At 32.9% G+C, this 14912-nt stretch overlaps 2 protein-coding genes and 1 long non-coding RNA gene across 7 annotated transcripts in view; 2 read left to right on the top strand and 1 right to left on the bottom strand.

Annotated features, from left to right (window-relative positions):
- Positions 1 to 734, top strand: part of LOC111638612 — an 8970-nt gene extending 8236 nt beyond the window's left edge. Inside the window, exons 5-6 of one of the 2 annotated variants that reach the window (XR_002758900.1) lie at positions 484 to 642; positions 718 to 734. Coding sequence is in view for 1 of the 2 variants with exons in the window: in XM_023384354.1 (XP_023240122.1) it covers positions 484 to 582 (99 nt within the window). In the remaining variant the exon portion in view is untranslated. Of the gene's footprint in view, positions 1 to 483 lie in introns of both variants that reach the window. The other variant, XM_023384354.1, reaches the window with a different exon arrangement.
- A 198-nt stretch (positions 735 to 932) lies between these two features.
- Positions 933 to 10573, bottom strand: LOC111638610 (protein bric-a-brac 2-like). Of its 4 annotated transcripts, none has more exons than XM_023384353.1 (5): positions 10473 to 10572; positions 9674 to 10331; positions 9269 to 9524; positions 9061 to 9189; positions 933 to 1119 (listed from the first exon to the last, which is right to left on the bottom strand). In XM_023384353.1, the coding sequence occupies exons 2-5, from the start codon at positions 10313 to 10315 to the stop codon at positions 1109 to 1111; spliced, it is 1038 nt and encodes a 345-aa protein (XP_023240121.1). In that variant the 5' UTR covers positions 10316 to 10331; positions 10473 to 10572; the 3' UTR covers positions 933 to 1108. The 4 variants fall into 4 exon arrangements, with proteins under 4 accessions (XP_023240121.1, XP_023240119.1, XP_023240120.1 ...); XM_023384351.1 differs by lacking the exon at positions 933 to 1119 and adding an exon at positions 7247 to 7342 and having other exon boundaries at positions 10473 to 10573; XM_023384352.1 differs by lacking the exon at positions 933 to 1119 and adding an exon at positions 8295 to 8403.
- Positions 10574 to 10576: 3 nt separating this feature from the next.
- On the top strand, positions 10577 to 12838 carry LOC111638611. The gene is made up of 3 exons (XR_002758899.1): positions 10577 to 11016; positions 12267 to 12333; positions 12423 to 12838. It is a non-coding gene; the product is annotated as an uncharacterized LOC111638611 (long non-coding RNA).
- The last annotated feature ends 2074 nt before the right edge of the window (positions 12839 to 14912 follow it).

Raw genomic sequence — 14912 nt, 5'->3', positions numbered from 1 at the left:
CCACATGACATTTGCATAGTGCTACGGTTCAGTAAGCACTAATTGGTCAGCGAGTCCGATGTTGACGCTATAAAAAGGCGACAGTTCGACACACCGGATATACGTCACTCTCGTCTAAGTTCGACTTGGGAAATTTTTTGTTCAATAATAAATGTGAATTCTTCTTCCTGGAAAAAATAAGACATTCCCTAAAAATAAGACCTAGCGCATTTTTCAGAGCAAAAATTAATATAAGACACTGTCTTATTTTCGGGGAAACACGGTAGTAAAATAATTTTATTAATAATAATAATTTAGTAACATAAATTTATTCATAGTAAAATGTACTCGCGGGCCGTAAAAATTATTTGGCAGGCCGTATACGGCCCGCGGGCCGCCAGTTGGACAGCGCTGTATTATTGTATAAACTTATATATTATAGATAGGATAATAATCCAATACATCCTAACTATTGCAAAATTTATTTTTGTTGTTATATTCTAGATGAAATTTCCCCAAATTATTAATAAAAAGTGGTGGATGGAATTGAATTATTACGTACAGTTATTTAAAGGTCCTACAGCCATGCTGGTAAAGTCATAATAATAGAGTTGGATGTAAAATATTTTAATATCAAATTGAATTGTATTTTTATGACAAATTGTAAGTAACAATTGTAAATTATTTTTTAATACTTTTTGTTTCTGAAAGGTTTGAACCTTATTTATATATTTACAGAAAAGTCAATAAATGCATTGTTTGTTAAAAAAATTAATTTCTATACTTAATAAATTATATCATAAGATTTTACATTGTTAATTATCTTTATAGGATTAGCAAAGAAAATTTCTTTCAGTATTAAATTTTATTTCAATGATTTTGTTTATAATAAGCAAACTTTATTATTTTTTACAAAGTATTATTAAGAAATATAGGCTAACAAAAACTAATAAAATTCTTTATGATGATTTTGAAGCCGGGGGTGAAGACGCAAGACTTGATCCTTTTTCCTGATGTCTGTCCACTGAAGACCGTTCATGGTGTCTGTCGTGGCTTGAGTTAGTGTGTTTAGGAAGAGTTAGCGATGTCATCGATAAGGTGTTGGCAATACACAAGATAAACTTGTTATCTAAATGGTTGCTTTAATATAAAAACAAAGGATTACAAGAGACAGATACAATTGAGTTGGAATAATTAACAGTTTCCCAGTTAAGAGGGTCTTTAGGGACCAAGTTCTGGGTGACTATTGATCTACTTACAAACTAAAGACTGAGAGAGAGTTTACATAAAACTGGTAAACATAATACCTCATTAGGAATTTGACTTGGACGACAAAATCTTCTGAGGTTTGATACCGGTGGAGAGATGATTGACAGGTGGACTGGCAAGGAGTTGGCAGTTTTTGGCAATTGCCCTGATGATTGAGTTCTAGCCCTTTTTGTTCTCCCTGAGCTTAGGAGTAGAATCTGGTGATTTTGATTTAATGTGGTCTAAGGTCGAGATGTGTCACTGGTCTGGCAGATACGGGTTGTAAAAATTTGATGACTCAGCCAGGTTGTTGATTTTTTTGCCAGGTGTTCTGACTCATTTTACCTCATAATTTAACCGATTTTGACATTCATTCTTCCTTATCAATAATTAATGTTTAAATTTATCTCCAAAACTTATTCAAAACATGTTAAAGATTGTTGATTTGTAAGGTTATTTGATTGTCTTTTATCTATTGGGCCAGAGGGCAATGGAAATGCCAGGTGGAGAGAGGAAAAAATGGGGTTTTTTTACTGTATAATTAACCACCTATTATTAATTACTTCAGAATCTCATAATTTAAATTTTTTCTACCATGTTTGTATATAAACTTATAATATCACTCCATATTTTTTTTTATTTTACTTATACCAGAGTTTCATATTTTTGCAATATATGTTCATTTTACATCTATATATATATAAATGGACGTGTGTGTCCCTATATTTCACTTTTCAGCCAAAACTACACATCGCATATGAATGGTGTTTGTATGTGGTAGTAGCCCCAAGTCTCCATTCGTGTACTATGGTGGTTGTGTCTCTATAGCTATAAGGGTGCAGGAGATATGGAGTTGAAAGTGATTGAAAGTGGAAGATTTTCTATTTCGATTTAAAAAATTTTTGAATTTGTATTCGAATTTGAATTGGTTCGATTATAGAACGATTGTAAACGTTCCAGAAAATTGATCAAATTGAAAATAGTTCGTTTGACTGGACGTAAAAATTCTCTAATTAGTCTGGAAATGGGGGACCTAATTCTTGCATTCTGTGAAAATGGGTAAGATTGGCTATAATGTAATTATCTTAATCTTCACTATCGTTACTTTTTGCCCACAAATAAAAACCCAGCAAAGCGGGTCCTTGCAGCTAGTATTCCTATAAAAATGTTCCATAGTGTTATCATCAAACTTTAAGAAAATTTTTCTTTTTACAATAAGTGAATAGTGTTGTTTTGCTTCATTTGCAATTAACTTGTTTAGACACTTTTACCATGCATTCAGATGTACGTATGTTCAAACCTAAAATCTCTTGAGCTAAATTTAAATTGATAACAAGATACCTGTTTCCACTACAAGAGTGTAATAAATATTATACTATTTTTGATTATTTAAATACAGTCGACCCCCCTATAACATGGTAGATACGTTCCTGTTTTTAGGAATCCATTTCTTACGAGTCCAGCCAATCATAGCCCGGCATGTATGCAGTTTACTGACTACGGCTGTTTGACTGATGACTGACGGCTGTTTGAAAAGTTTCTTCCATAAAATTAATCAATTGTAGACTAATTCGACTCAACATTTCCAAAATACATATAATTTTTTGGGAATAATCCATATAAACTATGCTATAAACAAAAAATTGTAGGATTACTTACCGAGTTGTTGCTTAAGCTTGTTTTCGTCGCGGAGATTGCTGTCGAATGGCGCTTGCGTGCTTCCTGATAAATTATTTTTTTTGCGAAAAATTTGCTGAACTTTGGAGACATCATTAATATAAATATAATTTTTATGGACGTTAAATAATAAATTGTTTTTAGTAGGTCCGCTGCTCATTTAAACTCAATGGTTTGTGCAATCCTGTCGCAACACGAGTTGGCGATGACGTTTTACCGAATTATAGGAGGTTTTTTACATTTTTGTACGAATACTGTCGCAATTTTTTCACCGTGATATAGGAATCCGAACTATAGGAACCTGTGTTATAGGGGGATAAACTGTATAACACAACTCAAATGAACTATATAATAATTATTCCATATTTTAAAATTATGAATAAAACTAAATGCTCTTATCTTGAACTTTAATAACAATCAATCTATAGGATATAAAATAATGTCTATACCATAAAAATATCAAAATGTTTACTTATATGAACAAAAGATAGGACTAAAGTTTTAGCACAACTCAGATCAGGTATTATTTACATACTCAGACCATGGTCAGTTTTACAGTTAAGTGCCAGCATTACTTGTAAACAAAGAAAAGATTAATTTTACAATCCATTTTATTAATTAACACTAACAATTTTCATAATAATTTTAAAAATTTCATTAGGCATATGTATGTTCTTGTGAGAGTATATATGAGGGTGTGTATACTAATATTAGAGGCACTCTTGTAATATCAGATACTCTTGTACTAGCCCTGGCTCAGACTATATTAAACAGTAAATTGTGTTGTCCTGTAATCTGTTGAGCAGATGATTAGCTAATTTAATGTAGAACTAAACAGTTCTATGAAACAATATAAATTACAGAAGTGTTTCTACAATCAGTGAAACTTTTTGTAGACCAGAGGTCTGAAAAAGCACTAGGAAGAACTTTTAGTCTAATATAAACTGAAACGATCTAAATTTAATTTTTAACAATATTACTAAATTTTTAAAAACACCTCTCCAAAACCATTGTTGGAAATAAACAAATTGGAAACCACTATATACAGTAGTTAATCAAAACTTTCTGAGTTGTGCACCACTTCAAGTGGGAGTGAGTGTCTTGAATGGAGTATGAGTGGATGATATCTTAGAAAGGCAGAGTCAAGTTTGTGGTGCCAGTTGGATTGTAGCAAGCTTCCAGTTCAGAGTATAAGAGAATGATTTCTCAAAAAGATTAGATTGAATAAACAGTGACAGGCAGATAAGAGTGGGCTCCCTGGATGGAATACCAAAAAGAATTTCTTAATACCTAATGTAGCTTTTTATTTTCTGGGCTTTTATGTATACATAACAAGTGAAAGCATTGGAATCCTGTCAAATTTGACCAACCAAGTTTTTTGCAAATCTCCAGTTTTGAGACATAAATCCAAATAAGTAAAAAAATAATAATAATTCCGTTCGTGTGTGTTGGCGTCTATTTCGTTTAATATCTCAAGATGGGGTAATGATTAAAGGCGGCTATACACGATGGGTTAATCCTTTGAGGCTGCTTGACCTTGAGGAACTTCAGAATTTCCTATCCCCCACAAACGAAGAAAACTTCTCAGCAGAGGGTGGGGCAGCTTGCCCCGGGCGCCACTGGCAGAGGGGAGCCAAATGGTTTCCAAGAAAAACAAAATTTGTTTCTGGAGGGGGAGGGGGCGCCAATATAGTGTCGCGGCCCGGGTGCAGTTATGTTCGCTACGCCATTGTGTTTATTATTAAGCCACTGATGTTTATTGGCAACAAATTCTATTAAAACTCGCGGGAAAAAAGTTTGCATAGAAGTCTATGGTGTAAATAGTAGTAGTAGTGGTTTGGGTAGCACTGATCACAAAATTAATTTTTCATACGAATAATTTTTTAATGGAATTATTTCAGATCACAAAATTATTTCAAGAGAAATCTTGAGCTATAGATTATGTTAAAAAGCATCAATTATCAGCGAAAGATCAATGGCAAGTCGATTTTACTACCAAAAAAATTCATGGATTAAATTTTATAGACGAATATATATTAATAATTCTCAACCACATCCGATATTAGTACAAATTGTAAACATTATTATCGCAAATTAATTTTATAATTTAATAATTAAAAAGAATTTATTAAACTTTGTCTTATTTTAAGTTGTCATGTTTTAATTTACTTGGATATTAAAACAATAAATTTTTTAAAATGTAGAAGAAAATGATAAAGAGTATCAAGATGTTTTATGAAAACGGAAGAAATGAATTGAGAAGTTTTCTAAATATTAAAATTATTTATAATTTTAATTTACTCAAGAAATTTTTGATCCGAAAATAATTTATAACCTGAAAAATTAATTTATTAGGTTATAAATAATAAAAGTTAATAAGGTTATAGAAAATAATTCTTCCAAACATTCACGAGACATTGTTCTCACAGACGTTTAGGTCGGCCTGCGCAGTCTGACACTGCGCCAGGAAAATCAAATGGTTTTTCGATTCTACTCAGGTGGTCGGAACAGTTCGCCGAAGCTGTTAAATTTTCCCCCATAAACTACCAATAATTATAAAGGTCACGCATGCATGATTACTCCTTTGAGGATTAACCTAATGAGTATAGGCGATTCTACTCAGGTGGTCGGTACAGTTCGCCGAAACTTAAATTTTCCCCCACACACTTCCAGGAATTACTCAAAATCAGGCATGCATGGTTACTTCTTTGAGGATTAACCCATCGTGTATAGCAGCCTTAAGAAACTAAATTCTGTATGGTAGCTTATGTATAAAGGGCATTGATACTATTAGATTTTGGTATTAAAGGTCTAGGAGGTGGAGACGTGTTATATTTCGAGAGGGGTTGGGCTTAATGAAAATTTTACTCAGCATTTACAACTTTTTATAAAACTCGTTTCTACCCTCAAAAGTAAGCTTTTTGTCAATTTATAATAGAACGGGATCGGATCCGGTATACCTGCCGCGTCACGGGGATGGCGTTAAAATATCGAAAGTTGTTGAGAGTTGTTTGCGTACTTAAAACTCAAATTGTCAAGATTCCTGACACCGCAGTCTACTTTTGCGACGTAGTTCGCGAACCAAACTTGTGTTACCGAGATTTAAGGAAGTTTAAATTAATAGAGAGGTTGAGGCGCACGTTTTAAACGTGTACGTGTGACGTTCGGCGCCGCTTTCCCGTATGCCTAAAAGTTTGACAATGGTGTTTGGATAGTCGGTGGAATCACGCTCGACATTCCAAACACCATCGTCAAACTTTTAGGCTTACGGGAAAGCGGCGCCGAACGTCACACGTACACGTTTAAAACGTGCGCCTCAACCTCTAATACGTAAGTTAAGTGGGTTATGGGAAATTCGTGAATTACGTGGGCCTACGATGGAGTCAGGCATTAAATCAATCTAAACGACAGTTTTTAACCTAACTATATATTTATTTTACGAAGTTATAACAATGTAAATACAGTACAAATAAATGAAGACTATGATAAAAAAAATGATCGAACTTCACCATCAAAATATGTGAGGATATCTAATTCTAAATCTCTGGCTATCCTGACGTGGAAGAGTTTACATAAAATGATTATATTACAGTCGACTCCCCCTATAAGATATAGATACGTTCCAATTTATTAGGAATCCGATTTCTTACAAGTCGTTCCAATCACAGCCCGACACGTGTCAAGTTTACGGACTACGGCTGATAGAAAGGTTTTCTTCCATAAAATGAATCGATTCTACACTAATCCGACTCAACATTTCCAAAATAAGTATATTTTTTCGTAGTTTTATAGGAATCGTAATTATAGGGGGGTCGACTGTACCTATGATTGGGAGAATGATGGCTAAAGTCTCGGGCGTTCGACAATGGCGCCAGAATGAGAGCATTTCCCTGGACATCAAATGTTTAGTCAAAGTTCCTAAATGAAGGAAATTATCTCTCGCAAACACTACATAATATGTAAAGTAAACCTTCTAAAGTTAGATGATGAGAGGAAAAATACCAACCATTCTCACAAAATTTATAAAACTTTAATCTAAGCTCCTGTTTGCAATTTGTGAAAATGCATGTGAATATAGAAAACTAAATAAATTCTTAACAACTGTCTCCAAATTTCTTTTCTAATTTTGCATTTCAAAACCAAATAAATTTATCATCATAATTGTCAATGGTACATATAATAAAGTAGATTTCGAAATAAAAAGCTAAAGCCTTTAATTTTGTGTCAAGAGCAACTATTAAAACGAAAAAATACTATTTGAAATTATGAAAGGAATTCCGTGGCACGAACTGGAAGGAACGTACAGTTTACATCAAGTAGCTAGCATGAATTCTATACAGTGACCTTGAAACTGCGGATCGATAATTGCTCCATAGGGATCATTGGTATCCTGTCTGACCTTGTACAGAACAGCTGTTCTTAGCGCCATCTGTCGGAGCTTGGGAAGAAATTGAAAGTAAAAAGATGGACAACCCAAAGCATGCTCAGCAGAAAATAATGACTTAAATCAACACATGATCACTCGCTGAGAGATTTATTTTTTAAACAAACGTTTTCAATCCAATCAATGGATCATCGTCAGGTTAATTAACCTGACGATGATCCATTGATTGGATTGATCAACACCTGATCACTCTCAGCGAGTGATCGATCAGGTGTTGATTAAGTCGTAAAAAGATGGAGTTGACCAACCATAGGATTAATGGTTATAATTTCCAAATGCACCCCTCGTATCTATTATGGGTTTTGGCATAGCCAACAAGAGGGGAGTGATCGAGTAATAAATGGGGACAGACGGATCAAGAAAACTTTCTTGAGTTGTCCTGATTCGATTCCGGATTTCTCAAACGCTAGGCTGCTTTAACCGTCTTGTCATTTCCTACGATTTTCTAGAAACATAGGGTTATCCATAAATGGCCTTAAATAAATTGGAACGGAGGAGAGAGGAGGGGTTGAACATCAAATAGACATCAGTTTTATTTCATTAAATTTACACATTTTATACATTTATTATTGATGGTGATAAAAATTTTGAGGGTGGTTGAGTTTTGCTGAACGTCCAAAGAGGGGAGAAGTTACAGGAACTTGGACAATGGGAGGAGGGGAGTAAAAATTTCAAGAAAAATGCAGACTTAAAATTTAATTTTATGGGACTGTCCACAGATTTAACACAAATATGACTGACCCCAATGAAATTAAAATAATAAGAAACTATATAATTTTTAATCTTTTAATAAAAATACTTTTAAAACAAAAAATTATAAAAATACAAAAAAAACTTTTTATTTCGACAGTTTCCAAAGATATTCACATACAAATACTGTATAAATTTTAATACTTTATGATGTACAGTTTCATAATTTTTACAACACTGGTTCGTATTATATTACTTTTTTTAATTAAATTTTTACAAATCATTACACCTATGTTAAAAGTTGGAATTCGATTTACGACGGATTTTCAAAAATTAAGGAGATTCTTCAATACACATATAATATTCTACATACATTAAACATTCTTAATTTTATATAGAGGAATAAAGTAAAATTATATATACTTATATTATACTTATGTGTGTGTGTATATATATATATATATATACACACACATAATATATAGATGTCGTTAGTAGCGAGGTTGCAGCCGAAGTTTATCTATAAAACGTAAACGTCGAACGTAGAGCGCCGCTGTTTTCGAGATGAAAACTTCAGCGGCAACCTCCCTAGTGTAAGAAAAAAAAAAATCTGTTTTCGTTTATGAGAATGAAGATTTCATATAACGAGAGATACTTGTTTTAATTGGAGAAATTTCAATTTCGTATCTCTCGTGAGATGAAATGGTCATAGATTAAATTCTACATTAGACCAATTATGTATAGAAAGCAGGGGCAGATCTAGGTTTTTCGATGCCTAGGGCTTATTGAAGTCCAATGGGGTCCCATTTTTTGTTAGATTAAAAGAAATTGATTACAATAAAACATTCTTATAATTTATAGTAACTATTTTTTACGATAAGTGCTCATTGTTAATGAAAAGGTATTCAAATTTTATGATAATTCAATTTTTGTGGGTCCTTGATACTTCGGGGCACAGGCTTAAGCCCTATTAGTCCTTATGTAGATCCACCCCCTGATAGAAAACAACAAAAATGTCTTACCCTTAGAATTATTTGATTCTGACAAACTAGGATCATGAAAGGAACTACTGTCTAGTGATTGCTCGGACATGGTTTCTTCTTGATCATTTTCGGAAACGTTTTCATCCAAACGATTTTGACTCGTCGATGCTACAAGTTAATATATATTATTGTAAATGTTAAAAAATGTTTATAATGATTTTATTTACTGAATATATTTATCAGTTACCAATATCCAAACTAGGAGTCGAAGATTGAAGAGAAAAGTGATGTTGAAATGTAAAATCTTCTGACAATTGATCATTATCGTCGTCTATCATTTCACTCATTGCATCGCTTATTTTGATTTCTTTTGAAATAGTAGGTACAAATTTTGGTGATGTGTCGAATACCGTTGGATCGGACGTAACTGTGCAAGCAAGTTGATTCTGTGATGAATCGAACGCTCCATCTGAACCGATTTCAAACATTTCATTTTCCTCTTCCTAAAAATATATAGATATTGCATTAATCAAAATTGTTGCAATCTAATAAATTATTAACTTCATATTATGCTTATATATCTATAAATTTTCAAAATATGAAACGAAGACATTCATAAAAAAAAAACCAAAAGAAAATGATATATGCTCACCCTTTTAATCTCAATATTATCATCATCATCAATTCTGATTATCGGGGGATTTTCGATTATTTCGATTTCGTCCTTGACCGATTCATTTTTTATAGCATCTTCATTTAATGTAAAAACAGGTATTTCTTTCAAGTTCGGAGATAAAACAGGGGGTTCAGACAACTTAACTTTAGAGGGAATCTCATGGACTTCGTCAGATTCACTCGAGGATGTTCTCTTCCTTTTTTCTTTCTTTGGTTGCGAAGTGGAAACTTTAGTAGATTCCTCTATTACTTCTTTAGGGGCTTCTATGAATGGACCTAGACCATCTATTTTCAGTAATTCGGCAGTTTTTAAAAGTCCAGCTAATTGACTGCTGGGAACGAAAATTTCGCCGTTATAAACAAAATCCAGAATCATTTTCAGATCAGAATACTTTGTTTTCGTTAGGACGATGATGGGATACTGATGGGGATTATCCTGAAAAATATTTTTTAAAAGTGAACTACTTGCACTCAATATCAACTTGTGGGCTTTCATTTGTCTGCCTTCGCAGGACAGAGTGACGTCCATCAAATGTTCTGTAGTTAAAAATTGCTTGAAACTAGACATCATATTTTCCTCGTAATTTTTCCATTTAAAATAAAACTGTTGCGTTCCCATATTTAGTTTCTTTAGCCTAAGAAATAAATTTTAAAATGTTTAATTCATTACCTCAGACGATTTAGGAATTTAAAATTAAAAAAGAAAACTAAAAAAATTATTTTTTCTTCTCCCTTTAAAATTAGATTAAAAACAATTATAATAAAAATATAATTACCAATATTATATTTTAAAACACCAGAACGAAAAAATTAAAAAGCATTAAAAAGCAGCCTTACGCCCATAGTAAAGATTGTAACGAATCTGAGCATCTAAACAAATTTATAGCTGGCCTCATTTTCTGATTGGTCGTAAACGGTAAAGTCTAATATCTTATTGGCCAATACTTTTGACAAAAGTCAAAATTTTCATTTTTTAACATCCCTCGAATTCCTTTAACGCCATTGGATAATTTGAACATTTTTAAAGCATTAGGCAATGCGTCATAACTTAATTAATTAATCTGTAACAAACATAGATAACTGTAACGAATTTAATATTCAATTTGTAACGAATATAAAATGATTCGATGTTTTTAATTAAATTCCAGTTAAAACAAAAAATCATACAAGAAAACAATGTTATGATATAAAGTATATTTAATTGCATTTTAGTCTTCGGCATCCACAAATCTTTGTCGTCATCGTTGTCAGCAGCATTTTGCTATTTAGCAGATTACAAACCTACAGCTAGATTCGTCACTTATCCTTCCTGAATGCTAGGTAAAAGCTTTTAAGTACTTATAACTTGCCATTTTAAAATTATCTAGCAATTTTCTTTCTGTGTACACTGTATGTCCTTACTTGTAGTAACCTTCGGTTTACAGACTAACAATTAAGTTATTGTCAGTTTTTACACATAATCTCTGTTCAAATATAATTTGAACAATCATTGAAAAATTATTTGTTTTATTCGTTAAAAGTAATAAATTAATAGCAATAACGAAATATTCTGTAGACAGATTCAAAATCTGAATGAAATGTTGGTAAGACAGTATTAATATTCCTTAAAATTTAGGTACAGTACATTGCTTAATAGGACACCAGTCAATCGATGAAATGCGATTCTCTTCTTAATATTTGCTTTAATTTAGATTAAATTGTATATAAAGTTAATTAGAATGCAAAACTACCCTTTTCTTTGTATTAATGTTATAAAAATCGATTACAAATTTAAACAATGATTATACACGTTTGATATCGAAAATGATTAGCGCATTTTCGTGTTGGTATAATTTTCGTGATAAAGTTGAGGTTAATGTGCAGGGTCGTAGACCATCATGGCGGCTCTTCCTATTTTAGCCTCGAAACCGGACCGCTTTGGAGACGACGTGTCACATGACGACGCGAGCGAACGGCGGCGGCTGCTGCGCCGCGGCAGCGCCGGCGCTGATTCCAGCAGTGGGGACGCACGTTCTAACCTAACCTAACCTAACCGATTCTAATAATATAATTCGTAATAATTATGATAAATTATCAGAATAGGTTAGGTTAGGTTAGAACGTGCGTCCCCACTGTTTCCTTTTCTTTTTGCGGAATCAGGGATGAGCCGCCATGAGTCTACGTATATAGACGTTAACCCGCGCATCGGTTTTCCCCGTTTATCGCGACGCAGCAGCCGCCGCCGTTCGCTCGCGTCGTGACGTGACACGTCGTCTCCAAAACGGTCCGGTTTCGAGGCTAAAACAGGAAGAGCCGCCATGATGGTCTACGACCCTGAACATTAACCAAAGTTGAAATTAGAATAATATTAAAAGTTAAATAAATAAAAGTGTTATTTTTCAACCTCCTTCGCATAGTACCGCGTTTCATAGTTGAGTCATTCAACATCATGTTATGTAAATTACGTTACTTGGTAGGAGTGATGTAGCCTACTTTAAAGTTAAATACTGTAATGTGTTTTTCTTCTTTTTCTTTCAAAGTTCGCCTTAATTCTTAAGTTTTGTTAATATTCTATTTAAACTGGATTTTAGAATGTGGCAATTGTCAACTTACGAAGAAATTGCATTTCGTATTTCCTAGAAATTGCAATCTTACATGGTGAGTTTGAAAATGAAAAATCCCATTATGATTATTGATTAGAATATGTTTGTATCATTTTTTAATATCTTTAATTATTGCAAAATTAGGTGGTGCAAACACTGTCGTTGAGGTGTACAAAGTCGATTTACACGTAGAAAACAAAATGCCGGACTTGTTCTTCTGCAGCAGTGGCTATTCGATGGAGTCAGCCTTGAATCGAAACAGCGTATTTTAATCGCCGTGCTAGACCGTTCAGCTAAAACATCGATTGATCCTATACGAAATAATGTTAAGTAGAAAGTATAATATATTCTGACTTTTGGAAAGCGTACTAAACTGTTGAGTTAGATGATGACGGATACGAACGTTTGCGAGTAAACCCAACTTTGAAGACCTTGAAACTTGATGTCATACTCAAAACATAGGAATAAACTTACTACAATTATTTTTATGTTAATCGTTCAGTACTTCATTGTAATTTTAAACGTGTATGAATTACGAAATAAAATATCGATTTCGCTACAAACAGTAGTAAAAATGACTGGTGTCACGTTAATTAAGCAAAAAATAGTTTTTTTCACTTTCTTGACAAAAATCTTCCTTCAATATAAAAAGGGCTGAGATCGCCTTTTCTCTTCTTCGTTTCCCAACGATCGTTCATAACTATCGTCGGGATTTTTCGGAACCAAAGCAGAATAACGTATTAGTAACTATAGTTCATCAATTATCTGTTTATATATTGAAAGCATCAAAACTCAACAATCTGGCGATGGTTTTAAAAACAGTATAAATAAGCAGTCTCCTTTTTGTATCTCTACATTTCGAAGAAGTTCTGAAAATTTTTATACAGTATACTATGCAGCCTTATATGATAAGATTATTCATAGCTTATTGCTTTTTCTCGTAGAATTTTACAATTTAAAAAATTAATTTAAAATATGTCTCATTTACTATTTATAATCTGTACTTATACTCTTTCATAACTTATAGGGAATCGTCAATTTTAAATTATATAGTTTCTATTTAAAAAATAACAATGCTATAACTAGACGTTTCAATACTTAATATATGCTGGATTACACGCTACACTTGTATGCTAGTTCAATTTTAATAATATAATTTTATCACAAAGTTGATTGCACTAATAATAGGCTTATTATATATGTACTGTACAGTACGTATTGCATATAATTAAAATTACCATCAAATACGAGAAATAATGGACTTTCCAATATTTGGCAATTAACTTTTTTCTTATCTCTCATCGTGTTTTCACTCTTGATATTGATCTAACTTGTGAGATTTCTTGAGCTAATAGAGAGGTTGCGGCCGATGTTTTCATTGCGAAAACGTGAACGTCGGACGTTCAGCGCCGCCATCCTGTAAGCCTAGAAGTTTGATAACGGCGTTTGGAACGTCAGTGGAATCATGCTCGACGTAAATTCGTAATGTCTTGTCTTAGCAATGCAAACACGATATTTTTTCCAACATGTCCACATGATCCAAAATTTGTGTTGCAGTTGTCTCCCCCAAAAGCAACACATTTTTGTAAACAATTAAATTTTCTCAGTGTATTTGTTAACAAGTCCTTAATGATAGCTGCTTTTTCGTTTGAGACTGATGTCATCTGGGCAAGTTTATGTTCAATTCCAATAGTTTTGTGATTAAAATAATGAATTATACCTGGAAATATCTTTGCATCTTTGTGATTGCTACCATCGGTTGCAATTCCTATGAATGGAATATTTTCTAACTCTTCTAATGTCTTTTCTAATGAATAGGGTGCCAAAACATCTTTAATCAAAGCTTCTGTCTTGGTTCAGGCAGAAGAAATTCGGGTTGCTACCAGTGGCGTGCCGTGATATTTGATGAAAGGGAAGCTAGTTTCTGTAAGAAGCCGTCTTCCAGGGCAATCAGTTAATTGCGCGTCAGTGATGGTCTAAGGTCCATTCGTATTCGTTTGTTCGATAAACCATTAAAAACCGTAGACTTCTCTAAATGTATTTTTTATATCACAACTAGCAGATAAGCCGGGCGTTACTTGGGCAAAAAGTAACGATAGCGAAGATTAAGATTATTACATTACAGCCAGTGGCGTACCGCAAGGACTTTAAACTACAAGGATGGCCAGATCCCGTATATTTGTTAGCATGACCTTGGATCTATGTGACGTCACAGCAAGTCTTCTACTTCAACATCACAGATCTTTCAAATAACAAAATACGATAAAATATTAAATCATTTCTTAATTAATTATTAAATTACTACTAAATGTAAACTACTGTAGAATTTTCGGATTTAATAAGTGTACTGTACGTCAATAAATTTACAAGTCTTTTGTTTAATATTTATTTAACAAATTAATGAGCTATACTTTTTAATATGTGATTATCTTACTTAACTTTTTAATTTTTTTTCGACAATCACCATTTTCAGAAGGCATTCTTTTCAATATTTTATAGTTTTCTTGTTTAAGATTTCTATAATTAATTCTTATTATAGTTCTTAATTTACAAAAATCTTTTATTAAAGTAAAAGGTAAAACTGTTTCCACTGACTAATTCTGTACAACTCCGGGGCCTTTTTTATACGATTCA

This window comes from Centruroides sculpturatus, unplaced genomic scaffold, assembly GCF_000671375.1.
Source record: "Centruroides sculpturatus isolate CEXI.00-Female unplaced genomic scaffold, Cexi_2.0 scaffold801, whole genome shotgun sequence".
Taxonomy (NCBI): domain Eukaryota; kingdom Metazoa; phylum Arthropoda; class Arachnida; order Scorpiones; family Buthidae; genus Centruroides; species Centruroides sculpturatus.
The sequence above is the reverse complement of the archived record's forward strand: the minus strand, read 5'-3'. Positions and strand labels throughout refer to the sequence as shown.

Bases quoted from the DNA above. Each gene is read 5' to 3' on its own strand.
- LOC111638610 (XM_023384350.1), bottom strand. From the start codon at position 10,315: ATGGGAACGCAACAGTTTTATTTTAAATGGAAAAATTACGAGGAAAAT. The intron at 9,525-9,673 runs GTGAGCATATAT...ATATATTTTTAG, and splicing joins ATAATATTGAGATTAAAAGG to GAAGAGGAAAATGAAATGTT. The intron at 9,190-9,268 runs GTAACTGATAAA...ATTAACTTGTAG, and splicing joins GACTCCTAGTTTGGATATTG to CATCGACGAGTCAAAATCGT.